The following is a 22,675-nucleotide window of genomic DNA, read 5'->3' on the forward strand; positions in this document are numbered from 1 at the left end:
CTGCCTAGAAAAGTCCTCTCCATGTCAAGAAGGGAGAAGTCAGTAACATTTAAAAAACAGAAACAAAAAAACCTACAGGTCTAAAAACAATGTGTTAAATATATGTAAAAAACAATGCAGCCTAAATGCTGTCCCCAAGGTTTTAAGATACATTATCTGAACAGATGACAAGATATTTGTATTAACATAAAATCAAGACTCACAGATCCTAAAGATTTTAAAGATTTTAATAGGTATCATTCTAGATACCTATTCCTAAGAGCAGATCTTTTAATAGGAGAAGAAAGGAGCTCTGTTGCTAGGACTGGCCATTTTAAAGTTAAAAATATTATTACTTTCTTTAATGCTACTGATTTTAATATAAATATTCTCATCTGTTTTAATACTTTTAATGAGGTTTCCAAACTACAAAAGTATAGCTCATAAGAAAAAGAATTAAAGAATCAGAGACTATAGGCTAATGATGATTATGTAACCAAAATCTGGACAATACAATTTATGTTTCTAAATATTCAAACTGAAGGGAAAAAAGCCATTGTTATAACGACAGTTTTGATTTACCAAAAACAAAAGCCTAAATATCTTAGAAAATCCTCTTATTTTTAAGAGTGAATATAGATTATATTCATCTCCATCACCTAATTATAAAAAAATCTATTCTTCCCTTCGAAGTGTTACTGGGGTAGAATATTCATCTTTTAAATCAAAGTCAATAAAAAATATTTTTCAAGAAATTAATATATTACAAAACTGAAGTAGAGATAATTGCTTTAAAATCTACAACTTGAAAATCTGACATGAGAAAAAACGGTCAAAAACTAAAATTCAGAAACCTTGAATATATTTTATATTTAAAACAACTAAGGAGTGTTCTAACTAATTTGTAGTACTTTCGCATGCAACTAAATTTTAAAAGAATAATTACCCTGGTAAATCTTGGTTCATAATCTTTAATGTTCTAAAATATTTTCCCAAGAAATGTGTCATACGTAATCGAATAAAAAGTCATTAATAAGATATAGGAAATAAAACATGTTTTTCAACTCACATTTTAAAGTGTGACACAGAAATAGAGACAAAAAGGATGAAAAGTAAAAATAGGCAAAATGAATGACATTTAACATCCTAATCTCCTCTAGTTACCTTCTATAGTCAAATTTTTTTTAAAAAATCTATTGCCTTGATAATTTTTGTTGCCACTTAGTTTTAATATTCCATGTAGAAAAATGTTCTATCCATCATATTAGCTTGAGTTTACAGGATTGAAGATTATAATTTTATGTTCACAATAAAAAAAAATCACTCTTAATTGGGCTAAATTTTGTTTCAGTTTTTTCATTAGAAATAGTTATCACCATGGTATAGTTTTCTAAAAAGAGAACTACATGTGGGAATTGATAATTAGGGATAACATAGTTACTGTAGTGAAAATATAAATAATAAAAGTAAAATATAAATATAATCAAGTTTATGTTACTTACATTGCTATGTCATATATGCGTAGGTCTAAATATGACATAATTATACTTAGAATTCCACAAATCATTTTAATGATTTTACACAGAAAATTGAGCTTTTCCTGAAAAGAATCTGTTTTAATCAAATATACAATAATAAAAATCCTCTACATAAATTATTATAAAGGTGAAAGTTGACTATCTCCATATGGCTTTCCTTATTCTAAAGCCATACCACAGAAGAGTATGAAAACTAGATTATGCATTTTACTGGTTATCACCTATCCAGTTTTACAAAATGTTTAGATGTTGTTTGGCTTAAGAACACAAAGCTGTTGCAAACCGATAACTTTTAAATTGAGTTTAATATTGAATATAAAATTATTAGATGAATTTCTGAAAAACAACTTTGATGGTACATAATAAAACATACTTTTTTGATCTAGCCACTTTTCCATGTTATAGTCATTTGCCTGCTTTTAGCACCCTCTGCAGGTGAACCAATATTATACATGACTTATACGTCATTAAAAGCAGTAAAATAGAACCTTTGTGGAAAGGGTATAATGAAGGTGATTAAACTGTGAAGAAATAAAATAAACAAATTACACTTTCTTCATTCTATTTAGGAAAAACAAATACTGTCTGGAAGTTTATTATCTAATTTACTAAAACAACACAAAAGTGTTGTTGTGTGCATGTGTCTTTGTATTTCAAGGATAAAATGCTACTCTCAACACGACCATGCTACTGACATACACGAAACAATAAAATGCAATGTTAAAAAATGTTACAATTTGAAGATCATGCCAAGAACACTCAAATGATAAATTACTTGAAAATAAAATGAAATTGTCAACTTACCATCTCTGTTGGACAACAGACATACCAGGCCATTGAGGCATGTATCAGTGACTTCTGAGATGTTGGTTGCACATCTGCCTATAGTTTGAATAGTGGCTGCTGCAAATTGTTTATCCTGGCTTTTCACATAGGTCTAAAAAATATCGTTTCAATTAGTTTATACTTTGGTAACATCAAGTGAACAAAGAGATATAAGTTTTGCCAAAAATATAAATCTTATAATATATAATATTCTCATTTATATGCACAACAGGTCCAACTAATGATTTAGCTTAATTTAATTTTGTTTTTTTTTTCTTAAAGAATGTGCCTATAGAAGAGGCACATTTTCAAGCCAGGTTCATTCACCTGTGGCCACAGAGGCTTGTGACTCCAAAACAGATAGTGGGGAGCAGTCACCCAAAGACAGCAATTAGTTTAAGTGCAAGGTTGAAAGAGATGATGAGAACTCTCTCTTTGGAGGTTTCAGTTCATTTAACCAGCAGCATCTGTGAATCTATGAAAAAAAGGGTTGCTTTTTCAGAGACACTAAATCTAAAGTTGGGAGAAGAGGAGGAAAAGGACAAATATACTAATGACAAACATTTTCAAAATGGTATCTGAATGGTAGTAAAACTATAATAGCTACAATGAGCGTATTTCAATAAAGACTTTAAAAATACTGTCTGTAACAAAATACCATACTTTTGAAAGAGATCTTCTTTAAAAGAATGTTTTAAAAACATACTGTAAACTATGTATTTATATAAACTTAAAAAGAAATCACTGTTTAACAACAGGAAGTTAAAAGATCTTTACAAAATTTAATACAGCCCTAAAGAATTTCACTTTGATTATAACTTTCTTAATTTAAAAACTGAACTTTTGTTTACAGAAATATACTTTAAATATGCATATTTATATTTATATACTATAATGTATGTAAACAAAATTTAAAATCCCATTTTCAACTGAATGTTTATTTATTTATTTTTCAGTAGGCTTTACTCCCAATGTGGGGCTTGAACCCATGACCTTGAAATCAAGTGTCACATGCTCTACTGACTGAGCCAGCCAAGAATCCCTCAACTGAATTTTTTTTTTTTAAAGATTTTATTTATTCATTTGACAGAGAAAGAGACAGCCAGCGAGAGAGGGAACACAAGCAGGGGGAGTGGGAGAGGAAGAAGCAGGCTCCCAGTGGAGGAGCCCGACGTGGGGCTCGATCCCAGAACGCCAGGATCACACCCTGAGCCGAAGGCAGATGCCTAACAACTGAGCCACCCAGGTGCCCCCTCAACTGAAATTTTTTTAAAAAGATTCCCAACCTCAAATGAGACGTACGTAATGTAGAATTAGCATTATGGTTATTTAACATGCCAAAAAGGATGTACATTTAAATGGTGCCAAAATGACAAATGGAAGAGAAAATCTAAGGATATCTAAAACCATACAAATTTTGTGAGAATAGTACCAAGTACAGGATTAAATATTGAAGAAATAAATTACACAAATTCTCTTAGTTCCATGTAGGAAAGATCAATTGTATTTAAACCATTTCCCAGTTAATGACCTAATCTCCTCAATTAGGAAAAATATGTCTTTGGAAAAATTCTCTATTTTACTCATAAAGTTATTATCATAAGTAAATTGTACATACCTATAAATATAACCCATAAACCACACAAATGAGGTACAAATACTGACAATGATAAAAGTGGATACATAAAGAATATATTAGAAAGTCTAACTGAACAATGGACCTTCTTGAAAATTCTGATATTAACTGAAATGGCTAGATCACCAATAGTTTGAAATAGGTCCAATGTGTCACCTCTGTATAACTAAACAATGCCATAAAATTGCCTGAGATTCACTGCCTACATCCCCAGTAAACTTGACCTAAGCTGGAAGTTGGTAGCAAAAGGACACCCAAACAGATTACCTACAATAAGAAAAGGGACAAACACAAACAATGAGACAAAAATTAAAAACTTAAAAAAAAATAAAAGCAAACTTTTAAAAATGAAGTAAAAATCAAATCCAAGCAATGTTCTATAGCTATGGATTTCTGGATAATAACTTGAGATACTCTATTTTCTGGCATATATAAATATAAGATGACTAGGTATCCAAAATATCCTAATTTTTTCAATTATTTATTTACTTTGGGGAGGCAGAGCGAGAAAGAGAGAATCTTAAGCAGGCTCCACACCCAGTGCAGAGCCCAAAAATGGGGCTCCATCTCACAACCCTGAAATCATGACCTTAGCCAAAATCAAGAGTTAGGTGCTTAACCAACTGAGCCACCCAGGCACCCCAAAGCATCCTAATTTTACAAGGAATTCTTCTAGAAAAATACATAGCATGAAAGTACAGCAACTGCAGTTATAAAATTACAAATTATGGACATACTATAATATTCTACTACTCCTCTTAAAAGTATAAGATCACACAGTTAAAAAAAATACAATATCTATTTAGTTAAAAGGAAATTTAATATGGGTATACAGGAGGATTATAGTAACAAAATAAATAAAATCTGTAAAAGTTGGGAGTTAACAAAAATTGTGATTTGCGTGTAGCATGTGGTATATTTTTACTAAGAGAACTGCTGATGAAGTACAAAATTCATAAAACTGATATTAGGTTTTCTATTGCTATCCTCTACCACTAAGTCTCTAGAGTTGACTCCTCCATCTTAAAGGGCATATATCCATGAGATAATTTTTGGATAATATTTTTTAAGGGTGTGTAGCTGGGAGGCACCTCATCCAGAAGCATTAGGGTTTTAAAAAGTACAACAGGGGCGCCTGGGTGGCACCGCGGTTGGGCGTCTGCCTTCGGCTCAGGGCGTGATCCCTGCGTTGTGGGATCGAGCCCCACATCAGGCTCTTCTGCTGTGAGCCTGCTTCTTCCTCTCCCACTCCCCCTGCTTGTGTTCCCTCTCTCGCTGGCTGTCTCTATCTCTGTTGAATAAATAAATAAAATCTTTAAAAAAAAAAATAAATAAATAAAAATAAAAATAAAAAGTACAACAAAACAAAACAAAAACAATGATAAAAACATCATGATAGGAGCAATTTTAGACTAAAAATACATAAAGCTAAGTGGACACTATCTGAAAGAGTGATTGGTCAATTTCAATTAAACAGGATAACCAGATAAGAAGTGAAGCCACTTTCAGGAATGCAGAGTATGGAATGGACTAGTGACGATGACAGCACAGAGACATGGAATCCTTACCAGTAACATAATTAAAACAAACAAACAAACAGTTATAATCCAGTCTTTCAAATTCTATGAAAACATGAAAGGGCCTACTATTTCATTTCCCTTAAGTTTTATATTTGTAGTTAATGTTTATTCATGAAAATGTATAAATTTCTTAGTTCTCAATCTTGTCCCAAATCACTGTTTAACAAATTACCTATCTGTAAATTGAAAAAGATGTATATATGACTGTAAACCAAACAAATGTTTCAGAAGTTATTTTATAATCAGCACTGTATACAAACCTGAAATTCTCGGAGAAGAGTTGATATGTTGGCTTCATTTGCCAAGTTTGTCAAAATTTCAAGCTACAGTAGAAAAAAGAGACAGTAACAGTGTAAAACACACACAAAAAAAGGATTAATAAAGACCAGGCATTTAACAGAAAGGTAATTTTTGTTTTTAAAAAGTCACACTGTTAGAAATGTCGTGAGGCATTATACCCTTCTGGTAAATTTTGTCTTCCTAAATCTCCACAAAGAGAACAGGTAATTACATAATGCTTAAAAAACAATTATGAAAAAGAGAATCCTACATCTTCCCTGCTTGTCCCAACTTTACAATTTATATCAAATTAACCTAAACAATTTAAGGTAGTTTGGCACTTTTTTTCCTTTATTAATAAGGTTAGAAAACAACTTGCCCTCCATGTAATACCTGTGTTTTCTAGATACCAATTCTTTTGATTTGTTCTCATTCATCCTACCATCCCAAATATTTGGACATTTTAATTCTCTCTTCTGGATTCAGAGTTTTAAGAATATGCAATTAAAAGTCTATCTCCAATAGGCTCACTAAAAAAGTTTCAGTTCTTCCTCATAAAAAAATACTCAAATAATCTGAACAAAAGCATAAAAAAGGAAAAATGAACAGAGAACAGATGGGACAAATAGAAAATAAAACACAAGATGTATGTGTGGTATATATATACACAGAGCCATATCAGTAATTATATTAAAAATAAACGGTCTAAACACTCCAATTAAAATGGATAGATTGTAGAAGTTCTTTATATATTTTGAGTATGAGTCATTTTTTGGATATATGTACTGGGAATATTTTTTCCCCAGATTACAGCTTCACTTTGCATTTTATTTTGATGAAAACATTTTCATTCTTTATAAAATTTTTAAAAAGCAATCTCATATAGAAAGGGTAAAGAGAACTATTTTGATCTGAGTTACTGGAGAGTTGCCAATCTGACACCACATCGTCCCAAAAGCTTCTGCGTATATTCCCTACAAACAAGAACATTGTCCCACAGAACACAATAGAATCAAGAAAATCAAGAAATTAACGCTTATACATACATCTATACAATCATCACTCCCATTTAAGTTTCATTAATTATCTCAATCATATATAATAAAAGGATCCAATTCAATATCAGATATTGTATTCAGTTTTATCTTTAGTCTCCTTTGGCCTGAAAGTTTCTCAATCTTTCTTTTGACCTTCTCAATCTTGACATTTTTGATGACTGCAAACCAATTATTTTCTAAAACATCCTACAATTTGGAAATGTATTAGATTGCCTTATGATTAAACCCAGTTTCCATGTGAATATCCAATCATCCCAATATATGCTGAAAGTCCATCCTTTCCACACTGGTTTGTAAGGTCTCCTCTATTATATAGTACATCTTCATATACATGGATGTTTCCACGCATTCTATTCTACCCCACTTATTTTTCTGTCTAAATATCATTGTTCTAATTACAATAACTTTATATATCCTTATGTTCTCTAATGTAGTTATTATTCCCTCCCTGAACACAAACTCTTTCATCATCTCTGTTAGCACAAATTGTTCCTTTCTCCTACTCCCAACCCTACATCCAACTCCCTTTCAATCTACCAACCAAGAACAAAAAAATTCACAAAAATATTATTCTTTTAAGATCCAGTCACACATCAACTTTTCCACGAGTCTTTTCTAAATCCTAGAGAATTAACCCCATTTTTCTGCTCTGCACAGTACTCAATTCAAATCTCTATAACATCACTTGAAAACCACATAGTGCTGAAATCATCTATTTGTCTGTCTGTCCAGTATACGATGGGTTATTCAAGGTGAAGGTAGCACATATAAACTTTGTATTATTAGGATGCAGCAGTAACTGGATATAATAATTAAGTTCAGAAAGTATAAAGAAAATCCCTAAATGTATATCCATGTTTTTGAAAAGGGTACCTGAAAAATAAAAGCATGTGTACCTTCAGTGTTTTGATCATAGTTGGATCAGTTGACCGAACATAGAAACTCTTCAGGTAAGGTTCAAACATACCCTAGATTATAAAAAGAAATATATAAATACATTTATGGTACTAATGCATTCATTTCTCTCTTGAATTATGTGTTCACAATTTACATACCTTTCTTTGAATCGACATAGTTGCTATATTCTGTAGGACAATATACTGCACTTCCCTAAAAATTAAAGGAGAATTTTCACTGGATATATTTTCCAATTAAGTACCTTTATGTAAACAGTATATTAAAAAAATCAACAGTAAGTTTCATACTGAATTCAAATATTAAAAAGTTTTTAGTAAATCTTAGATATTTGTCTTCTTTTTAAACACATTTTCCTATAAACTACTAATAAGTAAGATTTGATTCATCATGAGGAAAAGTTAAAACCTATTTTACAATACTATATTCCTAAGATATAAAGCCAATACTACAGCTGCTCTGAACACATGCAAGGAAGGTATTCTTAGGGCTAACAGAATAAACATGGCCATAGCATTAACACAAACTCTTGATCAGATGCTCATTATGTTACTCAGTTCTGACCAGACTGAAAACATAGATTCAAAAAAAAAAAAAGAAGTCATGTTCTTTTATGTCCAAATATCTAAGAAATGAAGGTAGAAGTGACTCTGGTATAAAGCTTCATGTGAAAGATGCATTCCAGAATCTTCTGATAACCTTTGAACTAGTTACAGAAAAGAAAAATTACTGAGCTAAGAAAAAGGAAAAGAATGACCATGTATAGAGACAAGAAAGATTAGGAACACAAAGGATCTCACTAAGGAATGGCAAAAGTCAGTCTAGGACTAATTTGCTGTGGCACTAAGGTCATGTTACAGACAAAAACATGCATCTTTTCCACCCAACTCTATTAGCAGAAGTAAGCACTCAATGAAAGAAACTTTTAATTTAAAATAACTAATTATAACAAAATATTCAGGGTAAGCTAAATAGCTGAAACTATGTTATAATCTTAAAACACAGAAAACAAAACAATGACAAAAATCTGATCTTAGGGGTGCCTGGGTGGCTCAGTCATTAAGCGTCTGCCTTCAGCTCAGGGCGTGATCCCAGGGTCCTGGGATCGAGCCCCGCGTCAGGCTCCCTGCTCCACTGGGAGCCTGCTTCTTCCTCTCCCACTCCCCCTGCTTGTGTTCCCTCTCTCGCTGACTGTCTCTCTCTCTCTGTCAAATAAATAAATAAATAAAATCTTAAAAAAAAAATCTGATCTTAAACCTCGCCAAAATATTTTCAATCTCTTTGAGCTTAAGTTTTAAAAAAATTTTATATTTATCACGAACTTAAGAGATAAATTATATAAAGGCTTGTATGATGATTCCTTAAGTATGAAATCTTACAGATAGAACACAGAGTCATGTAATAAATGTCTGAAAGACAAATTACATTTGTTCAAACATTACTTTTGAAGGAATACAAAAGAAAAAACAAAATCATGTCCTACCTATTACTACGAAGTAAACGCACTAGTGATTTAGAAATAATGCCAACTTCAGATTTTGGTGATATGTGCCAATACAGCTGAGCAACTGCCATAACCACCTAAAAGATAAAGTATGAAAACAGTAAGAACATTAAACATGGGAGCAATTTACAGTTTCCAAGTACATTCTCACATATTGTTCACTCCTACAAAATTCCTGGGAAGATGAATATGCTGCTACCCTGTAAAGCAGGCTGAACAGTGTCCTCCCAAGAGTTCGTAACTACCCTCAGAATGTGACCTTACCGGATAAAAGTCTTTGCAGATATTATTAAGGTAATGATGGAGATGAGATCACACTGGATTAGGGTGGGCCCCAAATCCAATTAGAGTCCTTACAAAAGACAGAAAAGAACACACAGGGACACAGAGAAGGCAATGTAAAGATGGAGGCAGAGACTGGAGTGATGAATCTATAAGCCATTGAGTGTGGAACTGCTGGCAACCACTATAAACTAGCGAAGAGCAGTTTCTCCCTAAAGCCACCAGAAGGAGGCAACCCTTTGATGCCTTGATTTTGGACTTCCACTTTCTCACCGAAAAGTGAGAAAATACATTTGTTTTGTTTTTTTTTAAAGATTTTATTTATTTATTTGACAGAAAGAGAGACAGCCAGTGAGAGAGGGAACACAAGCAGGGGAAGTGGGAGAGGAAGAAGCAGGCTCCCAGCGGAGCAGGGAGCCTGATGCGGAGCTTGATCCCAGGACCCTGGGATCACGCCCTAAGCCGAAGGCAGACACTTAACAACTGAGCCACCCAGGAGCCCCCATTTCTGTTGTTTTAATTCACCTAGTTTGTGGTAGTTTGTTATGACAGCCCCAGGAAACTAATACATTCTCAGAAAAGAATATAGATGTTATCAGAAAACAGATGTTAAATGAACTACCCAAAGTCTGCCAGTCAGTACATAGCAAAGCTTTACATAACACTCCAAACCCCATACTCTTCTGCTGTTGCTCTGAGATTGGGAATATTTTAAAAGTTGTAAGTATGCCTTTCCAAATGAAGCCCAGATACTTTTGGAAAAGTCTAATAAGTTGAAAATTTTAAAAATCGGTACATTAAAATTATAATTAAATGAACTCTATTAAAACAATTCCTCTAAAACAGCACCATTTGAAGTAATTTTTTTTTTCAAAATGCAGAACCTTAAAAAGAGTCTTTGCTTCAAAGCCATTATAAGGGTGATGAGAACTTCTGTCATACAATATAAGAGTACTGTTTCCCCTACATGCCTCTACACTTAGATCTAGAGATCAAAAGTACAAACTGAAAAGTGATCCAACGCAGAGTTTAACGTGTGACAAATGCAAAGAGAGTTTAAAAAAACAAACAAAAACAAAACAAGAACAAAAAACTTTTTTTTTCCCCCACAGAGTCCCAAATTTACTGTTGTTTGGCACTTTGTTATACTTTTTTTTTTTTACAATGCTGATTTATAGCTTTCAGATATTACTTGAGAATTTGAGGAATTTAAGGATATTTTATTTCTTCACTTGAAATACACTGTAATTATAGAACAAACTCTCCTAAATTTAAAGTCTTATAAAATAAGGGCTCCTGGGTGGCTCTGTCGGTTAAGCGTCTGCCTTTGGCTCAGGTTGTGATCTCAGGATCCTGGGACTGAGCCCCACGCCAGGCTCCCTGCTCAACAGGGAGTCTGCTTCTCCTTCTACCCGCCCCCCCCATCTCATGCTCACGCGCGTGCACTCTCTGTCTCTCATAAATAAAACTATTTTTTAAATGTTGAAAAAAATAAAAAATAAAATCTTATAAAATAAAATCTCTATGACCGACTTAACAAGTAGGTGATTGTCATTTTTATAAATATTAAAGTATACAGTTGGCTAATAAGTATTAGTATAAATAGAAAAGAAAGTGAAACTTAACTGTAATGTATTTTACAGAAATTAATTAAGCCCTTTTCTATTAAAAATAGTCCAATGCTACTGGCAAGAAGGTAAACTGTACTTTCTGTATATGTCAATGCTTTTAAGATTCTAGATGCCACTCAGTATGTCATCTCTTCCAATGTATTAATTAGGACACTCTCTCAAGCCCACAAGGGGTACATACTTTTCATTTCCCCTAGTATTTACAAACCTAAAAGTTTAAGGTTTCTTCCATAACCAGAATTTGAAATTTATAGTTTAATTTGTAAAAGCCAAGAGGGAAGCTCCCGTATCTCCTAAGTCCAAAATGACTAAAATATACAAATAGATAGGCCTTCTACAGTTAAATAATGTGCATTCATGATAAAGTATATCCTATAAGCACTTTTCTATTCCTACCTACTCATACCACTATCACCTCATCTACACTGTTAGAACAGCCTCCCAACACTGCCGCCAATGCCCCCCATCTCCAATTCGATCTACACAGCACTGACCAAGTTTCCTGAAAAAAATTCTCAATGTCTCTCCTTAAACTGTAAGGCTAAAAGAAGGAAATCTACTCATAATCCTTCAAAAGTCAACCTTTATATGTATTTACCAGCATCAAATTAGCAGGATACCAAGATATATTGGGACAAAAAAAACCTACCTCTATTTGGTACACAATCAAATAAATAGGGAATCAAAACATACTGTGAAAAAAATACAAACTACTTCTATTTGTTTCAGCATTCAAGAACATTTTGATAAGTATTTAGACTATAAAATCAATTCCCAAGACAAAGATAAATAAACAGTAAGTCAATTATAAAGAGAGTTTTAGGTGACAAGTTGCGGCTACTTAAATACAATCTGGCCAGGATGGGCTCACTGACATATAACCACATTTTACAACATTAGTAAAATAGCATTTTTTTAATTACTGTGTATGGTTATTTAATAATGATATAGAGACTAAATTATCAGGTATAAGATAAAAACTTGTGCTAATTACTAAGATACACAAAGCTCTAAGCTCTGAATTTGCAGGCATCAGAAAACTTAAAATAATTCAAGTAAAATTTCACATTTTCAAAGTTTTTATTAATTGAACAGAACAATTCATTAATAATATTTTTTTTAATTAAAAATACTAAGAAAATGTTTTACTTGACTCCATCAAATGTTTAGATATAACTTTCAGTTAACAAGTAACACACAGGACAAAAGAAAAAATTAGCACTATAAAAGTAAGCAAAGAGAAAACCCAGAAGAACATTCTGCAAGACCTGAGAAATTTAAGAGCTATAACAACCAGGTACTGTAGATACTGGTTTAGATCACCTATTTATAAAAGATAATTTAAAATAAATTGGTATTAAATGAGATGAAATTTTATTGAAATAGAGGGGACTAACTAGGGAAAAAAAGATTTAAAAAGTACTACATACAGTATGATTTTTACCTTAGCTTAAAAAATATGTATGTGTAAACAAACACACGTGAATATGTGTATATTTATGCAGGAAAAGGGTCTGGAAGAAAATGCATCAAGACCTAACAGTGATTTCTGAGTGATGGGAATATGATGTTTTAATTTATTTAAAGTTTTGCTAGTCCCTATTTCTTAATTTTTATTGTGCACACGTATTCTTCTGAAATATAAAGTGTATTTAAAACAAAAAGATGTAAAGCAAAAGAAAAACTCAGGACTCAAATGAAAATGATTTTTAACTGCTATTCTTACCAGTTAAAATTTATTAAGTATGTGGCATTATGCTAGACACTTTCTTCATATGCTAGTCCCTTAAAAACTCTTACCAAGTTCATATGGATATTATGGACTGATACCAGATTAAGTATTCTCAATTACAACCAAGTAACAGAGAAATATGCACAGTCTTCCAATCTAATGAGAAACAACTTAAGCTCATATCTTAGGAAAAGCCAAATAACAAAACCACAAAAAAGTAAATGAAGTCCAGTAGGCATATAACTACCAAACCAAGTAATCTCATCAAAACCTGATTTTTTGGTGTATGATCAAATAAGCAAACAAATACTCCATTAGCACACTGAAAAACTGATTACTGAACTTATATACTTTTAACCACTGTTTAAAAAAAATCCATAAATTATTTCTTGTAAGGGTTTTAACATACCGCTGCATTCCTGCTCTGAAGCAAAGGCTTTGTATTCCGAATTAAAAGTCTATGGTCTGGATCCATAGTATATGGCTTCTTCCTTTGGTCAGTCTTTTCCTTCTGTTCATCATCAGATTCATAGAAATTCTTTTCATTGTCTTCTAAACCATCATCCTGTAAGAAATACAAAGAAAACTTTCTTTTTAACATCTACAATCATGATAGTATTTTACTGCAGAATACTACTGTTGAAAGGAATTTGAAAATATTATGCTACCTGTATAAAAGAAAGGCCCTGCTCTTTCTCGTATTTTATAACAACATAACTGTCCTTTAGTGCTATAGATAATACTTCTTTTATATTACATAATAAACCTCCGAAAATATTAAATCCCCATAGATATATCCATAGCTGACCAAAGGCAAAACTTGACTATGAGAGTCTAACAAAGCCTATAACGGAAGATTACCTAAAACCTGAGAACTATTTCTATACATTATCAGTCACTCTGTAACTGGATCAAAGGGTCCTGTTTCAACTGCATTATGCATAAAAGAAATCATAATAAAACTTAACAGGTTAAAAACTAGTGATTAAGTACATCCCTGTGTTGTCAAGAAAGACTCAGTTTGATACTTATATATCCACAGGGGTTGACTCTATATTTTTGCTTTGTACTTTTAATTTGAATTCATTGTTTTCTCTGCCAATAAAATTTGCCTACAGGCATTTAGTGTTAAAGATAAACAAAAAGCATACAAAGACAATTTCTGCCTAGATCCAACTCAAGGACTGTTCAGAGGTAATTTTTGTTACTAAGTACCTGAAACACACTTTTCACTTCTGAAAAGATGGAGTAGATGTACTTTTCCCTATTCCTCTACGTACAGTTAGAAACATTATATAGAAAACAAACTTAAGAAGGGGCGCCTGGGTGGCACGACGGTTGAGCGTCTGCCTTCGGCTCAGGGCGTGATCCCGGAGTTACGGGATCGAGTCCCACATCAGGCTCCTCCGCTATGAGCCTGCTTCTTCCTCTCCCACTTCCCCTGCTTGTGTTTCCTCTCTCGCTGGCTGTCTCTATCTCTGTCAAATAAATAAATAAAATCTTTTAAAAAAATTAAAAAAAATAAACTTAAGTAAGGAAAGGCAGAGAAGAAAGACTGGATGTGGACCTTAGGACCCAAAGAATGAAACAACAGAAGTTCCTTGGGTTTTCATTTTTACCACATATATCAAAGACTGAGAAACTGAGTACTAGAGAATCTGATAAGCCAAAAACACCAAGCACAGATAAAATAAACCCTCCAAAACCCTACTCTCTGTAGCCAAAAGGACCAAGAAAAAGAAAATCTAGCAGGACATTTTTTTAGAAAATAACTACTCTAGGGCAGCTACCAACAGAGAAAAAAACTAAGGCCTCATTCCTACCCCACCAGCAAAGGCTGATGTGGGAGCCTAGACTTCCAACCTCCCCATGCTGTAATGAGATGCCTCAATCATCCCACTAGTGATGTCAGAAAAGGCTACCATAGCCAAGACTTTAACTCCCACCAGGAGATCACACAGCACCTCCATGGGGTCAATGAAGACAAAGTTGGGGGGGGGGGAATTTGCACATCTAATTCGGCCCATCAAAAACAAGTGACCTTATCCCTCTCTGCTGAGCTAGTGTAAGAAAAGACTGAGTGGACACTCAAGAAAGACTTACAGCACCACCACCCAGTGGTAACAATGACACTAGCAGAGGAAACATGTGGAACAGTAACGAGGCATTTCTACTCCCCCCGCCCCCCCGCCGCCCAGCCTGACAGCTATCAGGACAGAACTACTGGGGAGCCAGAAATCCCACATTCACCCACAGGAACAGTGAATACAACCTCCCTGAGGTGTAAATGGAGGCTGAGTAGGGAAACTGGACTTCTACCATGACCTGTTAGTAATGAGGCAGCATGCACCCCACCTTTCCCTAATGGAGTGGTATCAAATAAACCCAGCTAAAACAGAAGATCTGAATAAAATCTAGAATCTCATAATATCCAAAATGTCCAGGTTTCAATAAAAATTACTCATCATTCCAAGAACAAGGAACATCTAAAACTGGATGAAAAAAGATAACCAGCAGCTGCCAACACTAAAACAACAGGAATGTTAGAATTATCTGATTAAGATTTTACAGCAGCTATCATAAAAATGCTTCAATAAGCCACAAGGAACATCCTTGAAATAAATGGAAAAACAGAAGGTCTCAGTAAAGAGTTACAGTCTTAAGAAAGAAACAATATGTTAAAAAAGACCAAACACAAATGTTACAACTGAAAAATATGAGAATCAAAATTAAACAATGACTGAGATCAAAAGCAGTATTAAGGGGCAAGGAAATCATCCGTGATCTGAACCATAATAAAATAGAAACTGCCCATTCCGAACAACAGTGAAAAAACAGACTAAGGACAAAGAAAAAAACAAAAAGAAAAAGAAAAACACCCCCCCAAGAACCCCCATTTTTTAAAATTATTCTTAAAACAGCATGTGAATCTACAGTTATCTTATATTAAAAAGTTTGATTAAATAAATTAAGGAGAAAAAAAATCAATAAGTTCTTTCTTTCTTTTTTTTTTAAGTAGGCTCCACACCCAGACTGAAGCCCAATACGGGGCTTGAACTCACGACCCTGAGATAAAGACTTGAGCTGAGATCAAGAATCAGATGCTTAAGTGACGGAGCACCCAGGTGCCCCAAAGCAACAAATTATTTAAAAGCTATTTGTATATATTTATTCATTGTTACAATAATAAAAGAAATGATCTTAAATGTTATAGGTTAATATCACTTAATGAAGTATTTTTCCTTTGCTAAATGTGTACAGATAATATACAATCTTTACTTAATTCTTGACTTAAATAGCACTGAAAATACCGTTCAACAAAAATATGACTATTAGGTTTTCTAGACGTAAGGATAACATTATCTCAATGTTTTTAAAATCCATAATAAAAAAAATCTTAAAGTCTCCAAACAGAAAAAACACAAAATTTACACTCTTTGGAAACAAAAGGAATTTTTAAAAATACCCACCTTCAAAAGTAAACTAGAAATTACAACATTACCAACTTCCTTTGAATGCATAATTCAAAATAAACTACAGTTGATCCTTGAACACGGGATTTAGGGGTACTAACCCCTACACAGTTGAAAATCTGAATAGAACTTTGACTCCCGCAAAACTTAACTACTAATAGCCTATGGTTAATGGAAGCCTTACTGATAACATAAACAATCGATTAACATACACTTTGTATGTTATGTATATTACACACTGAATCCTTACAATGAAGTTAACTAGAGAAAATAAAATCCTAAAAATTATATCTACAATACTATACTGTATTTATTGAAAAAAAATCTATGTATATGTGACCTGCACAGTTCAAATCTGTGTTGTTCAGGGTTCAACTGCACTTGTCTCCCAGTCCTTTAAAGAAAAAAAAAAAGGACTATAATTGAGATACACTTTTTTTTTTTTAACTTTTATTTGCATTTATTTTATGCAGGATTTACTCCTGGGCCATAAGTTTTTGTTTTTTCAGTTTCTTCTAGGATATCTTTTCCTTCTGTGCAACCTCTTGTTCTGGTTTAGGAACAGCCTGCTCTTTTTCAGTAAGTATCATCTCAATGTGGCAGGGAGAACTCATGTACGGGTTAATCCAAACAAGAGCCCTGTAACTTCTATGACCCATTGAGGGGGCTTTGTTCACCAGAGAATCAACATCTGAACCCTTAAGTTTAATATTACTCTCTGCATTTTTAAGCATGTACAATAAAAATTGAGCACTCTTTTTGGGGCACTGACCCTGTGTCCAGGCCCACTGTTGGGCCTGGTACATCGATCAACTCCACCATTGTAGCGATGGAATGGCACACATTGCTTTTGCAAAGTGACATTTTTCAGATACTTGGTGGCTTTTCAAATGTATACTCTTGATGGCCTGGGCAGTTTCACATGTGTTCTTAAAGTGAATATAAAGACTTGACCTCTTCCTTTACATGATTTTGTACGGTTTTCTGGGTCACGTAAATAGTGAACCATTTTCAGAGATCACCTCAGCCCGCTTATAGAAACGATAACACTCTTACAACAAGGCTAGACTTCAATGACTATTACTTTATGGAGCTCCAGGCCAAACTGATTCTATTACATGCATTAGTAAACTAATAAAAAGATACCCAAACAATCACATTCTCTAAGCACGAGCACTCTCCTACAATCTTTAGTCAACTTTAATCAAACAAATGTTCAAACTGAAACTGATATATGATCAAACTGCTGTGTTAACACAATTTAACTAGCAAAATCCTCAAATGCACATAAAAAGCTACTCACTAAGCATTTATTCATTCCATTTCTCCTTCAATAACACACTTTATTAAAGTTCAATTATATTATTTTAATAAAAGACACTTGAATTGCTTAATTAATTAATAAATGAAGGGCTGATGTATTTATGAGGTTAATGAATGAGATAAGGCTTCCACAAAGAATGGGAACCAATCTCCAATAATTTATATCTGACTGTGTTGCTGCTGGCTCTATTTTTCACAGGTTTTCAATCCATCAGAACAGACAACAGCCCAAACAGAATGGAAGCCAGGTATATACAACCCAAACAGGTATATACCAACATCATACTACTTCTCTAACAGTGCTGGCTGGCAAATTATTTGACTTCTCCTTGTCTTAATCTACTCATCTGTGAAAGCGAATAAAAGTATCTATATCAAAAGTATTTATAGGAGCACCTGGGTGGCACAGCAGCTAAGCGTCTGCCTTCAGCTCAGGGCGTGATCCCGGCGTTATGGGATCAAGCCCCACATCAGGCTCCTCTGCTATGAGCCTGCTTCTTCCTCTCCCACTCCCCCTGCTTGTGTTCCCTCTCTCGCTGGCTGTCTCTATCTCTGTCAAATAAATAAATAAAATCTTAAAAAAAAAAAAAGTATTTATAAAACTGATTACTTTAGTGGAGGTACTAGGCACCTCATGCCTATTAAATACTCAAATAGTAGTATGACCACTGCTTTTATTAAGAAATTTTCGTTCTAAAAACCACATAATAGAAATCATTAATTTACCTCAGATCAAATATCCCTAGCTTCCAAATATAAAGAAAAGTTTACCTCTAAAATTTCCCTCCAAAAAGAAATTGTTTCATATTTGAGAATTTGCAAATGTACGAGTACATTTGCAAATGTACAACTGCTTCATTTTGACCATGATGTACTGTTTGGAGAACTCATTACAGTGAAACAACTTTAATCAATGCTATTTATAGGTGCTTAAAAGAAGTCCCAAATTCCAGTGACAAAAATGTCATTATAAATAAAGACTTTAAAGGTCACTTTTTTAAAACAGGTAATATAGGATTATAGAGTTTTGCTTGCAGTAATAGCTAAATAGACAAGCTGATATAAACCCTTCTAGTGAGAGCCAGAAAAGCTAGGAAGAAAACATGAAACATATCTGAAGGCACTAACTAGCTAAAAGAACAGTTATGAATTCTGTAGGCAGGACCCAGAAGTAGTACACCTAGAAATCTGACTGAGATTTGCAATTGCTTTCCCCTAAAAACACGTGCTACTACCTAACAGGAGTGTGAGAGGCCTATAATCTGAGCAGAGCTTTCAACAGATTCACAAAAATACAGAAACAAAAACTAGACATGAAGATCCACCAAAAAGCAAAATTCCTACTAACTCTCCCAGTCTTGAGTTTTAAAGCCTGAGAATCTTAAAAGTAAATTAATTGGGGCGCCTGGGTGGCACAGCGGTTAAGCGTCTGCCTTCAGCTCAGGGTGTGATCCCCACGTTATGGGATCGAGCCCCACATCAGGCTCCTCCGCTATGAGCCTGCTTCTTCCTCTCCTACTCCCCCTGCTTGTGTTCCCTCTCTCGCTGGCTGTCTCTATCTCTGTCAAATAAATAAATAAAATCTTTAAAAAAAAAAAAGTAAATTAATTAACTTAAATAAATAAATAAAAGTCTTTTTGGGAATAAGATGCTAAAATTAAAGCCCAACTCCTTGGACCTCATAGATATATATAGAACACTACACCCCAGAACCAAAGAATACTCATTCTATTCTAATGCCCATGGAACATTCTCAAGAATAGACCATGTTCTGGGACACAAAACAGGTCTCAACCGATACCAAAAGATTGAAATTATCCCCTGCATATTCTCAGACCACAACGCTCTGAAATTGGAACTCAACCACAAGGAAAAACCTGGAAGAAACTCAAACACTTGGAGGCTAAGAACCATCCTGCTCAAGAATGACTCGATAAACCAGGAAATCAAAAAACAAATTAAACAATTTATGGAGACCAACGAGAATGAATACACAACGGTCCAAAACCTATGGGATACTGCAAAGGCAGTCCTAAGGGGGAAATACATAGCCATCCAAGCCTCACTCAAAAGAATAGAAAAATCTAAAATGCAGTTTCTATATTCTCACCTCAAGAAACTGGAACAGCAACAGAGGGACAGGCCTAACCCACTGACAAGGAAGGAGTTGACCAAGATTAGAGCAGAAATCAATGAATTAGAGACCAGAACCACAGTAGAGCAGATCAACAGGACTAGAAGCTGGTTCTTTGAGAGAATCCATAAAATTGATAGACCACTGGCAAAACTTGTCCAAAAACAAAGAGAAAGGACTGAGATTATTAAAATTATGACTGAAAAGGGAGAGGTCACGACCAGCACCATTGAAATTGCAAGGATTATTAGAAACTTTTATCAACAGCTATATGCCAAAAAACTAAACAATCTGGAAGAGATGGAGGCCTTCCTGGAAACCTATAAACTACCAAGACTGAAACAGGAAGAAATAGATTTCTTAAATAGGCCAATTAACTATGAAGAAATTGAGTCAGTGATAAACAACCTTCCAAATAATAAAACTCCAGGCCCAGACGGTTTTCCTGGGGAATTCTACCAAACATTCAAAGAAGAAATAATACCTATTCTCCTAAAGCTATTTCAAAAAATAGAAACAGAAGGAAAGCTACCAAACTCATTCTATGAGGCTAATATTACCTTGATCCCCAAACCAGGCAAAGACCCCCTCAAAAAGGAGAATTACAGACCGATTTCTCTAATGAATATGGATGCCAAAATCCTCAACAAGATCCTTGCTAATAGAATCCAACAGTACATTAAAAGGATTATCCATCATGACCAAGTGGGATTCATACCTGGGATGCAAGCATGGTTCAACACTCGCAAATCAATCAATGTGATACATCATATCAACAAGAAAAGACTCAAGAACCATATGATCCTCTCAATTGATGCAGAAAAAGCATTTGACAAAATACAGCATCCTTTCCTGATTAAAACCCTTCAGAGTGTAGGAATAGAGGGTACATTTCTCAATCTCATAAAAGCCATCTATGAAAAGCCTACTGCAAGCATTATTCTCAATGGGGAAAAGCTGGAAGCCTTTCCCTTAAGATCAGGAACACGACAAGGATGCCCACTCTCGCCACTATTATTCAACATAGTACTAGAAGTCCTTGCAACAGCAATCAGAAGACAAAAAGGGATCAAAGGTATCCAAATCGGCAAAGAAGAAGTCAAACTGTCTCTCTTTGCAGATGACATGATACTCTATATGGAAAACCCAAAGGAATCCACTCCCAAACTATTAGAAGTTATAGAACAATTCAGTAAGGTGGCAGGATACAAAATCAATGCCCAGAAATCAGTTGCATTTCTATACACGAATAACGAGACTGAAGAAAGAGAAATTAGGGAATCCATCCCATTTACAATAACACCAAAAACCATGCGTTACCTTGGAATTAACTTAACCAGAGACGTAAAGGACCTATATCCTAGAAACTATAGATCACTTTTGAAAGATATTGAGGAAGACATAAAAAGATGGAAAAATATTCCATGCTCATGGATTGGAAGAATTAACATAGTTAAAATGTCCATACTACCCAGAGCAATCTACACTTTCAATGCTATCCCGATCAAAATACCGAGGACATTTTTCAAAGAACTGGAACAAATAGTCCTTAAATTTGTATGGAACCAGAAAAGGCCCCGAATCTCCAAGGAACTGTTGAAAAGGAAAAACAAAGCTGGGGGCATCACAATGCCGGATTTCGAGCTGTACTACAAAGCTGTGATCACAAAGACAGCATGGTACTGGCACAAAAACAGACACATCGACCAATGGAACAGAATAGAGAACCCAGAAATGGACCCTCGGCTCTTTGGGCAACTAATCTTTGATAAAGCAGGAAAAAACATCCGGTGGAAAAAAGACAGTCTCTTCAATAAATGGTGCTGGGAAAATTGGACAGCTACATGCAAAAGAATGAAACTTGACCACTCTCTCACACCATACACAAAAATAAACTCCAAATGGATGAAAGACCTCAATGTGAGACAGGAATCCATCAAAATTCTAGAGGAGAACATAGGCAACAACTTCTATGACATCGGCCAGAGCAACCTTTTTCACGACACATCGCCAAAGGCAAGAGAAATAAAAGATAAAATGAACTTATGGGACTTTATCAGGATAAAGAGCTTCTGCACAGCCAAGGAAACAGTCAAAAAAACTAAGAGACAGCCCACGGAATGGGAGAATATATTTGCAAAGGACACCACAGATAAAGGACTGGTATCCAAGATCTACAAAGAACTTCTCAAACTCAATACACGAGAAACAAATAAACAAATCATAAAATGGGCAGAAGATATGAACAGACACTTTTCCAATGAAGACATACAAATGGCTAACAGACACATGAAAAAATGTTCAAAATCATTAGCCATCAGGGAAATTCAAATCAAAACCACACTGAGATACCACCTTACGCCAGTTAGAATGGCAAAGATAGACAAGGCAAGAAACAACAATTGTTGGAGAGGATGTGGAGAAAGGGGATCCCTCCTACATTGTTGGTGGGAATGCAAGTTGGTACAGCCACTCTGGAAAACAGTGTGGAGGTCCCTTAAAAAGTTAAAAATTGAACTACCCTATGACCCAGCCATTGCACTACTGGGTGTTTACCCCAAAGATACAGACGTAGTAAAGAGAAGGGCCATATGCACCCCAATGTTCATAGCTGCATTGTCCACAATAGCCAAATCATGGAAGGAGCCGAGATGCCCTTCAACAGATGACTGGATTAAGAAGCTGTGGTCCATATACACAATGGAATATTACTCAGCTATCAGAAAGAACGAATTCTCAACATTTGCTGCAACATGGACGGCACTGGAGGAGACAATGCTAAGTGA

The 22,675-nt window shown here is 34.4% G+C and overlaps 1 protein-coding gene and 1 pseudogene across 4 annotated transcripts in view; both read right to left on the reverse strand.

The window, feature by feature from the left end:
* Window positions 1-22,675, reverse strand: part of AP3B1 (adaptor related protein complex 3 subunit beta 1) — a 263,254-nt gene that overhangs the window by 137,241 nt on the left and 103,338 nt on the right. For all 4 annotated transcript variants that reach the window (XM_034656409.1, XM_002920289.4, XM_034656410.1 and 1 more), the window contains exons 8-13: window positions 13,369-13,524; window positions 9,294-9,391; window positions 7,951-8,005; window positions 7,792-7,863; window positions 5,819-5,881; window positions 2,322-2,454 (exon numbers count right to left, since the gene is read on the reverse strand). In XM_034656409.1, the coding sequence (XP_034512300.1) occupies window positions 2,322-2,454; window positions 5,819-5,881; window positions 7,792-7,863; window positions 7,951-8,005; window positions 9,294-9,391; window positions 13,369-13,524 (577 nt within the window). The remainder of the gene's footprint in view (window positions 1-2,321; window positions 2,455-5,818; window positions 5,882-7,791; window positions 7,864-7,950; window positions 8,006-9,293; window positions 9,392-13,368; window positions 13,525-22,675) is intronic.
* LOC117801519 lies at window positions 16,082-18,246 on the reverse strand (annotated as a pseudogene).

Source organism: Ailuropoda melanoleuca, chromosome 3 (genome assembly GCF_002007445.2).
Source record: "Ailuropoda melanoleuca isolate Jingjing chromosome 3, ASM200744v2, whole genome shotgun sequence".
Lineage (NCBI taxonomy): Eukaryota > Metazoa > Chordata > Mammalia > Carnivora > Ursidae > Ailuropoda > Ailuropoda melanoleuca.